Raw genomic sequence first — 15,059 nt, forward strand, 5'->3', positions numbered from 1 at the left:
TGGGCAGGGTTCATCTCCTCCAGAGCCACTGGATCTGAAGCAGACCAGCCTTGCAGTGACCTCAGCTTGATCAGCAGAGAACTGAGTGGTACAGAGTGGAAATCTACAACCCGAAGGTCTCTTAAGGTAATCCGCTGTGAAGCCTAGCATCTTGTCAGAAGTTCAAGCAAATGAACAAGCCTTTTCAGAACACATGCAGCCTTATTTTCTTCCTTGAACCCATGTGCTTGAGGGGTGGAGGGACCCTTAATCACCCAGTGTTCTGGCAGCTGGTGCAACAGCAGCTACTTGGTGAATCTGTGCAACTGAATGTAATTATTAAATGAGCAAACAGATGACAAATGGCATGAATCCTGTGACTCAGCTAGCGCCCTGTTTTCAAATGCTCCCTAGTTAGCATTCTGAACGACAGCAGGCAAATGGTACGTGAACACTGACAGCTACACACTGAACAAGTAGAGGCTGAGCACACCATTAGACACCTGTTAGTCTCTACTCTCCAGCACCAAAGCACACAAACAAGTGCTGCTTGCTTTTCAAAACAGAAAAGCAAGCAAGCAATTTGCAGTCTTTTTCCCCTGCTAACCAAAGGAGTGAAAGAAAATTTGGTTCATTCTCTGCCACCACGCCAAAGATGACCACTTGGAAGAAGGCAGGGTTATCCAGCCTTGACTGCCAGCAGAAGTGGACTCCTTACCTGCTGTCACCTGGGCTCAGCCCCTGCTCCAATATGCCCGCAGAAGAGGGGACAGGCCCACCCCCTGAGCTGCTGTCAGCCCTAGAGCTCTGAGAAGGGGTCTCTGGGCCTGCTGGAGCCAAGGCGTTGCCATCCGTGGGCGGGAGTGGTGGCTGGAAAGCGGGGGATATGTGCTTTCTATTTAGAGTGCCACCCCGCCGGTGGGCCTGGAAGTCCATAAGCTTCACACCAAAGCTACACAGAGAGAAGAAACAGTCAACACACCACACATGCCGACGAAAAAGACAGAAGCCCGCAGGTTCTCATTGGTTAAAACCATGGAAGGGACAGCTGCCCATGTTGCCCAGCATGCAGGTAAGTGGCAAGATGTGTCAGTGGTCATCCCAGTTACCAAAGCAAGCCCCTGGATCTGGCTTTGAACCTCAGCAAAGCCAACACCTCACACACTGATCAACAAATGCCCTTGACCAGGTGGGTGTGTACAGCTGAGAGCGAATAGGCAGACTCATGTTGAGTGACACTTGGTTCTGTTCCCATCTCAAATGTGGGAAGGAGATGGAAGCTGAACCCAGAAGCACACCAGTGGCTGTGCAAGACCACACCACTGCCTCTGAGCTTGCAGGAGACACAGACACAATCATGTGTGCACATAAGCATATGGCTGAAAGCTTTGGACAGCTGGAAAAAATAGTTGGTTTTTGGGAGGATGGTGTCTGGGGGATGGGGCAGAAGGAACACGCTCTTCATTCAGAGAAATAGGGTATATGTACTGCCAAACCTAATTTTCTTTTCTTAAGTTTGGAAAACTGAGAACTTGGATGCCATTAACTGATGATTACTGGGGAATAAGCGGAGTACACAGCTAAGAATGCTGTGTCATTGGCTAATGAGACTTGTACAACTTCATGATGTAACTTAAATTCAGAAGACTTGCTGCTCTAATAGGCCACTAGGGGACAATGGTAAGGACTGAATGAGGCTCAGGTAACAGTACTCGATTACAAAGGATGATGGTGAATTTCAGGGAGAGAGACTATGGAAGTAAAGCTTTCTCTGAACAGGAGAAGCCTACTGTGAGCAGTGTGTCAAGTGTATGAAGACAGCATGTTGCTTCACATGGCTCTTACTTGGAGAAACTGTAAGTTGCTAGCATTTTCCTCACTTAAGGGCCACGTTGCCCACTGAAGGCAAGAATCATAGCCTTAATTAGCACTGAACATCTTATAAATTGTCCAGAGACAATAGGATGGGAATATACTGCCTGCTCATAGACAATAGGATGGAAATATACTGCCTCTAAGTTTAAAATATACATTTTCTCCCATCCAGGACTGTCAAATTCTGGGACTTCTCTCAGAAGTTAGCAAATGAATCAAGGCCATAAATATGTTTCTCCACAGCTCACTGGGGAATGTGGTTGTCTTCATATGATCCTCAGCCAAAATCTACACGTTAATTATGTTTCCTTAACACTCTAGACACATGCAAGGGGATTTAGTGTGTGTGATAGCACTCTTTTGACTGTGGGGCACATAACAGGCCATCAAGTAAAGGCTGGTGTACAAGGCACAGATGTTAATGGACAAGCTACACCCCCTACTTTGTGCTAAGATTAATGCCTGTAGAGACGGACAGTGTGGTTCTTGAATTATCTAAACTCTGTAGGTCAGGGTCACACAGGGGGCCATTAAGCCAGTACCAGATGCATAGTCAAATGTCCTCCTACATGACACCTATTATTTCTGTGGAAGTGGCCAACTCTGCACGTACTTCTCCTTCTTCACCAGGTCCCCTTCCATCACTGCCATGCTGGCAGGCCGCTTCCTCTCCAGAGTCCCCGAGTCAGAGTCATTTCCAGTATGGGATGAGTGATTAGAATTCGGGGTAGCAAGTGGCACAAATGCTTCTGATACATTGAATTCTACCTCTGTAAGAAGAGAAACAAATATGAGACGTGACACAGGGAGTTCTCCAATGCCCCAGTGAGAGGAGAGCCTCAGTAGTCCACAGGCAGAGCTCAAGAGATAGGCCCTGACCCAGTGAGGCAAGCCTGGTGAGGCCAACGGAGCACACAGCTCTACTGCTCTTAAGGGAAATCCAAGAACTCAGAAAGGGACAAGGAACATGGAGAACTTATTGAATCCTTTAAAAAGTGACAGGAATCAATCCTTTGATATAAACTAGAAATGAAAGGCAGTGTGGAAAGCTCACTGCCTGTGGCAGTTAAGAAATCCTAGGCAGCACATCTGTCTTCTCTCTCCTACCCATCTACGCTAAGCATCAGCAACAAGTGATTCTCAAGGACAGGAAGACAGACGAGAAGAGAACTGAGCCCATCCCTTCATCAGGAGCTCACACTGCAGGGGACGAGGCAGCTGGGCTGCACTGAGAAAAGCAGGGGTAGGTCATGGAGACTCAATATCCAAACAACCAGTTCCTAAAGAGGAAGCCATGGGAACTTCTGTGGATCCCATGGTCACAACAAGAAAAACTGGAAAATTCACTAGCTACAGAATGAAACCCTAATCCTCTGACCTTCCCAAACCAGCTCCAACCAGTCCTAGCCTTGTCTGCTTTATTTTCTACCTTCGATAGTCCAAACAGCTATCCAAGCTCACCACAAACCCCGTGTTAAGTGAAGGGTCCCTGTGCCGTCAGCATCACTTCTGAAAAGCAGACAGTGGCTCTCTTTTCCCACTACCCGTGCTTGTCAAATCTTTCTCTATCCAACATTCTAATTTGCCACTTGATAATTTTATAATTTATCTGTTTATATGGTTGCCTTTTCAGGGAATCCAAGTTCCTTCAGAGCAGACAGTATACAATCAGCAACTAGTGGACATTCGATATATACTATGCAAGTATATTTTAGTGAAACTAAGGGAAATGGAAAATAACATAATTATCACCATATCAAAATATGAAAGCATATAAATGAAGTCTGAAGTGGTGTGAGAAAGTGAATCCAATTACATAATCATCAACATGTTTTTTTCCTTTAAAAATGTGGTATACTGCTGTCACATAGTTTCAGCAATTGAGTACCTCCAGGGAAGAACCAATCTGCATGCTGGATGATGGGCTCAATCACTGCGACCACGTGGACAGATGTGGCAGCCGCTATTTCAGCCAGCGTTCTGCAAGGAAGTTCACACAATTAAAATGCTCTACCTTGGCAGCCTCACATTTCTGCAAGCTGTCAGGGCATTTGATGATTGCTAATGGATAAAATATTTACATACAGATACAAAAAGTAAACCCACAAGGCCCTATCCTTCGAGTTTGCCAGTAATGGCTCAAGAGGAAGAATTACCCAACTATTACCAATCCTTCCTCAGCAGAGTGGAACTGCCTCAAGTGGCCTGGCGCGGGGTGAGGGATAGAGTATATACAGGCTGTGTGAGACCAGAGTTGAAGCTTTATCTATGTGGCTTTGGGGGATGCCCTCATCTAATGCAGATGGCTGCAGGAGGAGTGGCCACACCCTATAATTACTCCCTATCCCCCAGTTTCTATAAGGAAATCCAATAATTCACTGGTTCCCCACTGAACTTTGGAAGAATCATGCCTCAGGATTTGGTTGGGACCTTGGAAGAACCAAGGGAAAGATGCTGCTGCTTCACATCTCTGAGAAGGAATTTCATCAGCAGTGCCTGCCTCTAAAGACCTTTAAAGATCTCTGGCCCTTTCCTCTCTGGCTCTCTGTTTCTTAGCCAATAGAAGCTAGGTAACACTTCTGCCACATGCTCCTGCTGCCATGACAGTCTGCCTTGTCGGATGCTCACAGCCACACAACCAGCTGACCCCTCTGAGACCTACATAAATGCTTCCTATTTTTAAGCTGTTCTCTCAGGTATCTGTCACATCGTGAAGTCCGAGGCACAAAGGGCCTGATTTAGGAAGACAATGGATTCCTAGGAGCCTTCATATTCAGGTCTCAAACCAACCTCCCCAGTCCTAGTGACACTGTGCCTCAGTCCTCAGTCTTGAGACTGTGTCATCTACTTCCTAGCCAAGCAGACCATCTGGCTCCTTCACATCCCAGCATGACACAAGCTCTCCTGGCAAAGTGCCCTCCTACCCTTCCTCATGTGAAGATTTGGATCAGCTTCCATGCCCACGTGAGTCCTATTCCACAAATTCTTTAAAAACACTGCTGATTATCACAAAGCTTTCTTTCAGGCATTTTGCAGACTGTGGAGCATCTTCTTCCTAGCTTTGATCTATGGTACTTCCTGACAGATTTCTGGGCATTTTAAAGCTGTGCCTACTGTTAAATATACTGATTTTTAATCGGCTAAGCCATACTGCTTTTTTAATTTTGTCTATTTGTTTTCCTAAAGACTTGCATTACTTTCTATGTGGGTATCTTCCTACTTCACTGTAATTTTGCTTTATGACACTGTATGCTTACAACTATTTTCGAAACAAAACCAGGCGTACACAGCAATTGAATGACTGATTTGCTAAGCTGGTCAGTAGCAATGAGGGAGTGACAGGTAGGGACATAGACTTTGTGGCCAGTGCTTATACTCCACCACTGTCCTGCCACGTAGCCCTAGGCAAATTCCTGGATCTTTCCAGACTCGGCATCCTCAGATGAGCACTTGCTCCTCAGCTGATCCCTGGTGCCTATCTCTTCAAGCTAGCCCACGCGGCTCAGTGCTAGCAAAGGCTTCCTAAAGGCAACACTGTGAACACATTCTGCTTAGGACGGTATTAGTTACTTTCACACTGCTATGGCAAAGTGACTCAAGGAAGCAAAGATTTGTTTGGGCTCATGTTTTCTACCATCCAGGTGAAAGAACCGTCACAGCAGCAGAATAGTTTTGTGAAGGATCTTCATTTGGAGGTGAAGCAGGGGCCAGGTATCACCTGCAAAGACAGCCCCTAAAAATTTGCCTTCAACAGCAGGCCCACTTCTCAATAGCTCTACAACCCCACAAAACAGTACCATGACCTGGGAAACAGATGTTCAAAACATGGTAGTATGAGGGATACTTTACATTAACAACAGAACAGGAGCCTTGACGATTCCCATAGGACCCAGGAGAGTAAGTTCCAAACAAGTCAGCCATATGCACAAGGTCCTTCACAGCCGACCTGTCCAGCAAGGCATCTTCCAGTTATCCAGGACTGTGCATACTGCCCTCAAAGGGCAGAATCTAAGCTCTGCCTCACTATGGTGCCTTCTCTGGCCTCAGTGCCAAGGGCAGGAAGCTATTCATTCACTAAGGTGAAAAGTGTTACTCCCAGAGGAGGGTGCTCAATAGCCTCCTCAGGCTGTCACTCTCTCTTACTTACACTGTCAGCACAGAAGGTGCACAACAGGATACCCCAATGTAAGAGAGGGCTATGCTGAGGTAAAGCACATGAAACAGCAGATGCAGAGGGATCCTGTTTCTTTTTCCTTCCTGAGGGCAGGAGATGACCTTGTAAAGGACACTGTCCCCACACTGGAGAAAAGAAACATTCTTTTCCGCCATGACAGGATGAGGAGGACAATCTGTACAAATAAACTGTTGGGACAGTCCTCGTTTTCCTAACATGCCTACGCTCAACTGCCTAGCCCAAGGTTATCTTGCCACATGTTCACACACTGCTACACTGGCCACCTAGAGAAATATTTGGGTGTCTCTTTGTGCCTTCATTTTCCTACATACTTGCAAAAACCTCCAGGTTTTTCTCTTGTCAATTTGCTATATGTCAGATAAAGTCCCGGGCATAGCTAGAGATACTTAAGGGCTTGGGGGCATGGGTCTATCCCTGTGGTACATATACAGAGATGTGTGTCTAGCTTGTCGCAGGGGCTAAGCTGCCCGACACTCAGAACTCAGGAGCGGAGGCTCTCTTAGGTAGGGATGTTTCCTGTGTTTCTGTGTCATCTGTGCAGGAGCTAACACCGAGTGCACACCTGTGCCTTCCAGACATGGGCTGGGTGGGAAGGCAACTTCAGATCACTCTGAAATCACCTGCAGTTTGACTATGTCTCTTGAAATCTGTTACTACCCATGCTAACCACCAGGAAGGAGAAGCATAAGCATGAGGTGGGAAGAACCACTTACCCTTCTTGTTTGGCCCACAGGAGGTTAGGGCCCAGCACAATGGCTATGTTGCTAGGAGTCATTTTATTAATGTCACTGGTCTGGGCAAGCTTTGCAAGGAACTTGATTAAATACCTGTAAGACAAAACAGAAGGGCAGGAGCATCTCTGGAGTACTGTGGAATGTCCCCACTCTGCTGTCTCTGTGCATGGCACACATGGCTCAGGCACTTCCGACAGGCTGGCACTGACTGGGACCCTGCCTCATGTGAAGTATTACTCACACTCCTCATGCATTCCTCATCCACACTGATTTAACCTTATCTATTTCTAATTTATTTTTCCTTTATAATCTATTTATTTTGCCCCTACATTAACTAACCTGATTAATAGTGGGCCTAATATATGTTTAATAAAAAGGTAGGTTTTTTTCTTTTATTGGATATTTTATTTACATTTCAAATGTTATCCCCTTTCCTGGTTTCCCCTCCAGAAAACCTCTATCTCACCCCCTCCCCACCCCCCCACTTCTATGAGGGTGCTCCCACACCCACCCACTCCTGCCTCCCACCCTGGCATTCCACTACACTGGGGCATCAAGCCTTCACAGGACCAAGGGCCTCTCCTTCCACTGATGTCCGAAAAGGACATCCTCAGCTACATATGCAGTTGGAGCCATGGGTTCCTCCATGTGTTCTCTTTGGTTGGTGGTTTAGTCCCTGGGAGCTCTGGGGGGGAGGGGTGGGAGGGAGTCTGGTTGGTTGATATTGTTATTCTTTTTATGGGGCTGAAAATCCCTTCAGCTCCTTCAGTCCTTTCTCTAACTCCTCACGAAACTTTATTTGAAAACCTTCATTTTAATTTTGAAAATATTTGATTTATTATACAGACATATGGTTACATACAGATTATGGTTATACATAAGTAGTATAAAAATGAAACATGAACCACCAAGTTATCCATTAACAAGGAACTAGTTAGGTAAATTATATTCTATCTTGATCTACAGTAGAGTACTATGTGACCAAAAAAAATAATGTTGTGATTCAGAAAAATCTCCAAGATGTACTAAGCAGAGATATGGCACAAAGCAGGCAAAGGGGAGAATGATATATAAAATATACACATCATTCTGGCTAAAGCAAAAGGGGGTTTAGGGGAAGATGGACGTGTAAATGGGGTAGATATAATCACAATGTGTTGTACACATATATGAAATTCTCAAAAAATAAAAATATTTTTAAAAAGTGGGCAATGAGAGAAAAAATATGTATGTATGAATGCATTTCATGTGCGTGTACACACACACACACACACACACATACACACAAAGGTCTTGATACTGTACAAGGTGGCTAGGGACAATTGGATTTTCAATATGTATCTTTTGAGCTTGGAACCATCAGAATGTCCTTCATTATTTAAAAAACTAATTAGTAGAAGTTACAGAGAAAAAGATGCAAGCTAAAAGATCAAACCTCAACACACTAAGTTCTGTAACTGAGTTCCTACCACATCTTACAGACAGATTTTTATAATCTGTACTCTGAGCCAGGCCTGAGTCAATGAGGAATGTCACAGAGAAAAGTAACAACTCATAAGACTGAGCCAATCCTTTCCATGTGGACAGGGAGCATCTGATGCAGCTGAGATAATGACCAAGTTTACAGTCAAGAAACATGTCAGAAAAAAAGTCTGATTTTAAGAGCTTGTTTTTAAATTTTAATTACATTTATTCTAATGTGTGTATCCGAGAGGAAGAGAAGTGGGCACAGAGAGGGAGAAGACAGAAGGACACATCTTGTAGGAATTAATTCCTTCCCTCTATCCTGTAGGTGCCAGAAACCTGACATAGCTCCTCAGGCTCAGCAGTGAAGGCCTCTGCTCACTGAGTCACCTTGCTGGACCCTCTGCTTGGTTTTAACTGACAGTTCCTTGGGGCTACCTTTCATCTATGCTTCTTCCAAGCATAGAAATCCAAGGGAAAGAGAAGTCCCAGAAGTTTGTTCCATGAGAAGTTTTCTTAGAGACATATTTAATAACATACTGAAATAGAATCTCCACTGTACAGTGATTTGAGCACTATTTTCTATGAACGGGCACAGAAACAGTAACTACCTATTAATTGCATTCACATTCGGGACAGCTTGGACTCCAAATACAACATACAGCCACCAAAGCTTTTCACAGCAACGTTTTTGCTAACAGCTGCAGGGTCAAAATGATCAGAGCATCTACATTTTTATATACCGACATCAACCACATATTAGTGCCCAGCAGTGCACACACACCCATCCCATCCCAGCAGCTCCATATTATTGTGCAAAGCCTTCTGATTGTGCCAAGCATGCGAGAGTCAGGGTCAGCTCAGAGGAATCGTATCCATTCCAGAGTCACTGAAACTTCCTTTACAGAATCATAGACATGGTGATGGCTAACTATATGTCAACTAGACACACCTGGGAAGAGGGACCCTTAACTTAGTTAATGAATCTATCAGACTGGCCTGTGAATATGTCTGTAGTGCTTTTTCTTGATTAAGGATTGATGTAGGAGGGACTAACCTACTACATGCAGACAGTACTGTCTCTGGGTAGGTTGGCCCAGGCTGTGTAAGAGAGCTAAGTAGTAGCCTGGGATTAAGCCAGAAAACAAGTGTCTTCCATAGTCTTTGGTTCTTATGCCTCCAGGTTCTTGCCCTGGGTTTCTGCCTTGGCTTCCGTCAATGACAGACTATAACCTGTAAGCCAAATATACCCTTTCCCACTCTAAGTAGCTTTTGATTATGATGTTTATCACAGTAACAGAAAAACAAACTCAAATACATACCTAAAGTTAACAAAATTTTGTGGCGGCAACTTCTGACATGTTGTCCATAAATACTGAAGTTTTTTGTCTTGATCCTGCACACTAGAAAAGAAATATACACAAGAGTATATAAAAACACACATTTCTAATACCCAAATTAGTGTGCTATTATAGCTCAGATCTGAAATATCTCTTAAAGGTCCATGTGCTAAAGGCTTGGTTTTCAGTCTGTGGTGCTCTCAGGAGGAGATCCTTTCTGAGGTAGGGCTTAGTTGGAGGACTTGGATCCTATGGGGAGGTGTTAGGAAGCCAGTCCCTACCTGCTTCTCTCTACTTCCCAGCACAAGGTAAACAGGCTTCTTCTACCACCATAATGTATGGGGTAGCCACAGCCTAAAGCAACAGGAACTGAATGTCTGAATCCAAGCCACAATAAACCTGCCCTCCTTTAAGCTACTGCCACATGTTTCTTAGAGCAGAAAGCTAACATATTTTCTTTATCAACAGTGACACTTGTTTGTTTTCAAAACTGGAAGATAGCACTCATCTTCAAAATAAATAGGCTTGGAGTCAAATCTCAGTTTCACACTACTTGACAGGGAGTGGGTATTTCATTTCACCTAATGTTAATTCTGTTGAATGATATCAAGAGGCAGAACCCTATGAACCTGCCCCAAGCTTGGCACAGAAGATGCCACTAAAAATTCTGTCTAGGAATCCATATATTAATCAGGAGCATTATGAGGCCTAGCTTTCCTTAATATAAAGACAGCCTAGTCACAGAGCATCTGTCAAACTCCCAGGGGCCCAGACCTTAGGTCTTTCTTGCTGTTTGAGCTAATTCCTGTGTGAATTACAAGAGTTCTGGTTCTATACTGCTTTGATGACAACCCCCATAAACACGAGATGGAAAGAAAAGAACCCACCGAGCGGCAACTCTGTCCTCCACACAGAGTGAAGCAGCTGCCCACGAATGCTGATGTGCTGCAGAACAGAGGGGCACCTGATTACACCTTAGAGGCCAGTCACCGAGCCAACAGGATGGAGGCCCGCACTGACATTTCTCAACTATAGTACCTATCTGCCAGCAGGCAGATGCCTTCACCTTAAGCATGACTTTTAGAGTTTAGGAATCCAAAGGATACCTGAGGCTACTCTACACAAGAAATTCCTCTGATGCTGATTCTTGATTCATTTAACTCAGTCCCAGGACAGCCTGAGAACTTATCTTTGAATTTAAAACCTCAGCACCTACAAGGGAGAACGTCTCAGTCCACAGTGACTGCAGATCTGAGAAGCAGCAGCGTGATCCCCACAAAGGGTGAACTAAAGAGGAGGGGCAGGGGTGGAGTTGACACTGGTCCTTCCTTCCCCAGGACTGAAGAATTAGACAATTAAGAGAGAAGAAAATGAGAAATTAACAAGAAGATCGTTGGGCTGGCCAAGGAGAAACTGATGGCATTTGAAACACACTGCTTTGTTACCCTGCATGTGGAAGCTGAGGATAGTGGGGAGAGGGAGAGGCAGTGAGGAAAAGATCAAACAATGGGCAGAGCCTTAGGAGAAGACCAGTCTCCATCTGGATACCAGCTCTGACAATTGCTTAGTCTAGCTCCTAGTCCTGTATCTGTATAATGAAGTAACAAAAACATGTGCCTGTTCTGGATGCTTGACACTTGTAAAGAATGAAGCAAGGATGTTTGAATAACACTTAGAAGGAGAAATAAAATGGTCACAGGAAGCAGAGAGAAGGAGGTAACTGGGGGTAGGGGAGGAGGAGGAGGGAAATGAGGAGACATGATCAGGTGTGGGGAGCGACAGGAGAGAGACCTTGTGGGCCAGGAGAATGAATGGAAATCTGCAGCTGTCTGGGGTCGGGGGTTGGGGAGAATCTCTAGGAAGTCCCAGAGACCTGGGATAGGGGAGGCTCCCAAGAGTCAATGCGGGTGACCTTAGCCGAGATACCTAACAGTAGGGACATGGAACCTGCAGAGACCACCTCCTGTAGTCAGGCAGGACTCTAGTGGAAGGATAGGGACACCAACCCACCCACTAAACTTTTGACCCAAAATTTGTCCTGTCTAAAAGACGTATAGGGGCTGGGCAGTGGTGGCACATGCCTTTAATCCCAGCACTTGGGAGGCAGAGGCAGGTGGATTTCTGAGTTCGAGGCCAGCCTGGTCTACAGAGTGAGTTCCAGGACAGCCAGGGCTACACAGAGAAACCCTGTCTTAACAAAACAAACAACAACAAGAAGAAAGAAAGAAAGAAAGAAAGAAAGAAAGAAAGAAAGAAAGAAAGAAAGAGAGAAAGAAAGAAAGAGAGAAAGAACAAAAGAACGAAAGAAGGAAAATAAGAAATGTAGGGATAGGATAAAGACCAAAAGAAAGGTCAAGCTATAATCGGCTCAACTTGAAACCTATCCAATGGGCAAACAACAATCTCTGACACTATTAATGATACTCCATTATGCTTGCAGACAGGAGCCTAGCATAACTGTCTCTAAGTGGCTCCATTCAGCAGTGGACAGAAACCGAAGCAGACACCCACTGCCAAACATTACATGGAGATCAGGGACACTTATGGAAGAGTTGGGAAAAGGATCAAAGGCTCAGAAGTAGATGGAAACTCCACAGGAAGACCAACAGAGTCAATAAATCTGGACCCTTTGGAGCTCTCAGAATCTAAGCCATCAACCAAAGAATGTACATGGGCTGGAACAAGGCCCCAGGCACATATGTAGCAGACAGGTAGCTCAGTCTACATGGTTCGTCTGTCTGGCCTCAGTGGAAGAGGATCTAATCTGGCAGAGACTTAATGTGCCAGGGTGGGGGGATACCCAGGTGGGTCTCATCCTCTTAGAGGAGAAAGGGGGAGAGGATGGGGTAAAGGACTCAGTGACGGAGGGGCAGGGAGAGGGAACAGTGTCTGGGATGTAAACAAATAAATTAATAAGTTGGGGGGAAAAAAGAATGGCAGGGGGCTGTGGGGGGGGCAACGTACTCACTCTAGCACAGTGGACATCGGGAAAACACTATTACAGCAAGTAAAGCTCCCATCCTATTGCTGAAGAGCTGAGCAGAAGCACAGACACTTACCCACAATGCCTTACTTGCAGAGCTGTTCTCACCACAGCGGGGTTTGAACTAGCCAATTCATTAATGTGGATGAAGCGACAGCAGCTTTCTATGCTAACAATATTGAGCATGTTCACTCTGATGCACGTAGAACAGGGTCATGTCCCTACACATACTAGCTCAGTGTCCTATTATGACTCCTGAGGGTACAATTACTTACAAGTGGGGCAAAGGGTCACATCGTTCCTTTGAACTTTTTTTTTTTTTTGGATATTTTCTTTATTTACATTTCATGAACTTTTAAGACTCTCAAACTTTAAACTTACCTTGCAACTTGTGTCCATTCTTCATACAGACTGAAAGTCATTAAGGGCTCAGGCAATTCCCGCAAATAGGACTTTAAAGCACCTGAAACCATGAACACACTCTGAGTATGCAGTAGGGCCACAAGCTGCTTCGGTTTACAAATGAGAGTACCTCATGTGCAGTCTTCCAAGCTGCACAGAACATATTATAACTGGGCAGCCGTGCGTAAGAGAATGAAACAAACTCAGTTCCTAACATACACTGAGAGAGCAACGGGAAATAAAGCTAGCTGTAAGGTAATTCTGTTAACATACATACACACTTTCTCCAGGCAAACAGGTCATAGGTGAGACAGAAAGGAGATTTCAAGTAATCTCCACAATAAATACATGCACGCTATCTTCCTTTGCTTAATAACAGGAGTGGGAGGAAGGAGAAAACTCAGAGAGAAGAGACAGCCAGTGTGTTAGGAGACTTAGTCAGGGGAGTCTTTCACTGGATCGCTTATTCCTCAAATGACAACGGTTCTTTCAGCTGGTGACCTGAGCTAGGACTTGCAGACAGTCCTTGGAGCTCACCTGCGACAGCATGGGGATCTGAATAGAATTCATCCAGGTGAGATGTGGAGCAGTCGAGAGCGGCTTTCAGCTTCTTCAACTTGGAGGCTCCAGCTCCGATCCGAAAAAGGCCCTAAAGAAACAAAACGCCAGTAGCCAGTCAGAGTGGAAACCTGGGGAACTTCATCTTGCTTGTGAGATGCACACTGCCCATCTCACAACCCCATTCCAAGGAATGAAGAGTGTGTATGTGCCTAGTGTATGGTGACAGGCAGAACACAGACCTTCTTCTTCTTCTTCTTCTTTTTTTTTTAAAAAGATTTATTTATTTATTACTATATATAAGTACACTGTAGCTGTCTTCAGACTCAGCAGGAGATCTCATTACAGATGGTTGTGAGCCACCACATAGTTGCTGGGATTTGAACTCAGGACCTCTGGAAGAGCAGTCAGTGCTCTTAACCGCTGAGCCATCTCTCCACCCCCAACTTTCTCTAGGCAAACAGGTCATAGGTGAGACAGAAAGGAGATTTCAAGTAATCTCCACCTTCTTAATGCCAGTTCTTGACCTATTGAAAGCTTTTCTTTCACAGCACTGAGTACTGACTACTGCATATTTTATAAATTTAGTTATTTTTAAAACCTGACATATCAGGAAAAGTAGACCAGATTGCATGTCACTTTCTCTGACTAAATGTGAACACACAGAGAACCAATCAAGAGAGGCAAATATATAAAGGCCATTGGGCCAGAATTTATGAGACTTAGGCTTAAGCAATAAACCAGCGGGCTTCTCAACACTTTATACACCCAGTGACTCTTCACTGGGGATGAGGAGGGGGTGGTGGCAGTGCTGGTAACAACCAACAGTGCCATTGCTCTCCTGAAAGCAAGAGCAGGCCCAGTGGTAAAGCATGCACTAGAGCTATTAAATTTTGAGTTTGGTCACCAGAAGCCAACATGAGAGTTTCTAGACGTTCTTGATTTGGGCTGGATTAGATGCCAAAATTTTATCTGGGAAAACTTGCTGTGTTATTCACCTACGGAGCCTCTGTCCTGTATGTCTGAGAACGTAACAAAAGATTCTTTAAAGGATAAAGAAGATTGCATTTTGAATCTGGCTTTGTCCTGTCATGAACTCCTTGCATGCTTACCTCTATGTAAGTAGGACTAAGAACTGCCCTGCTTGGTTCATGTGGGTATTTTTGGTATGGATCTTATACAATACATAAATGTACCCATTAAAACCACTGCACAGTACACACAATTCAAGACTGTCATGAACAAGAGATCATGGACATTCTTGGCCACCAGAGCATCGTCCCAAATCATAAACAGAGCTTGAAAGGAAAAAGAGAGGACCGTTAAAGGTCAGAGTACACTGCATGCAGAACAAGTACTCATTGTTCTGAGGCCCCACTTTACTTATTGAATTAAGGTCCACAGACTCATTGGAAAATGTGGGTCATGGGAGACAAAGGTTTGAAAGCCACTGGTTCTATACCTCCATAGTGACAATTAAATGAAAAGTGTGTGAGGGTGGGGATCTGGACAGAGGAAGGGTCAAAGGA

The 15,059-nt window shown here is 44.8% G+C and overlaps 1 protein-coding gene across 9 annotated transcripts in view; it reads right to left on the reverse strand.

The window, feature by feature from the left end:
• Positions 1–15,059, reverse strand: part of Arhgap17 (Rho GTPase activating protein 17) — an 88,811-nt gene that overhangs the window by 14,339 nt on the left and 59,413 nt on the right. For 5 of the 9 annotated variants that reach the window (XR_004123327.1, XM_031388192.1, XM_031388193.1 and 2 more), the window contains exons 11-17: positions 13,510–13,621; positions 12,952–13,033; positions 9,570–9,650; positions 6,763–6,876; positions 3,743–3,834; positions 2,468–2,624; positions 698–931 (exon numbers count right to left, since the gene is read on the reverse strand). Coding sequence is in view for 8 of the 9 variants with exons in the window: in XM_031388192.1 (XP_031244052.1) it covers positions 698–931; positions 2,468–2,624; positions 3,743–3,834; positions 6,763–6,876; positions 9,570–9,650; positions 12,952–13,033; positions 13,510–13,621 (872 nt within the window). In the remaining variant the exon portion in view is untranslated. The remainder of the gene's footprint in view (positions 1–697; positions 932–2,467; positions 2,625–3,742; positions 3,835–6,762; positions 6,877–9,569; positions 9,651–12,951; positions 13,034–13,509; positions 13,622–15,059) is intronic. The other 4 variants (XM_031388197.1, XM_031388198.1, XM_031388200.1 and 1 more) reach the window with 1 other exon arrangement.

Source organism: Mastomys coucha, unplaced genomic scaffold (assembly GCF_008632895.1).
Source record: "Mastomys coucha isolate ucsf_1 unplaced genomic scaffold, UCSF_Mcou_1 pScaffold21, whole genome shotgun sequence".
Classification (NCBI taxonomy): domain Eukaryota; kingdom Metazoa; phylum Chordata; class Mammalia; order Rodentia; family Muridae; genus Mastomys; species Mastomys coucha.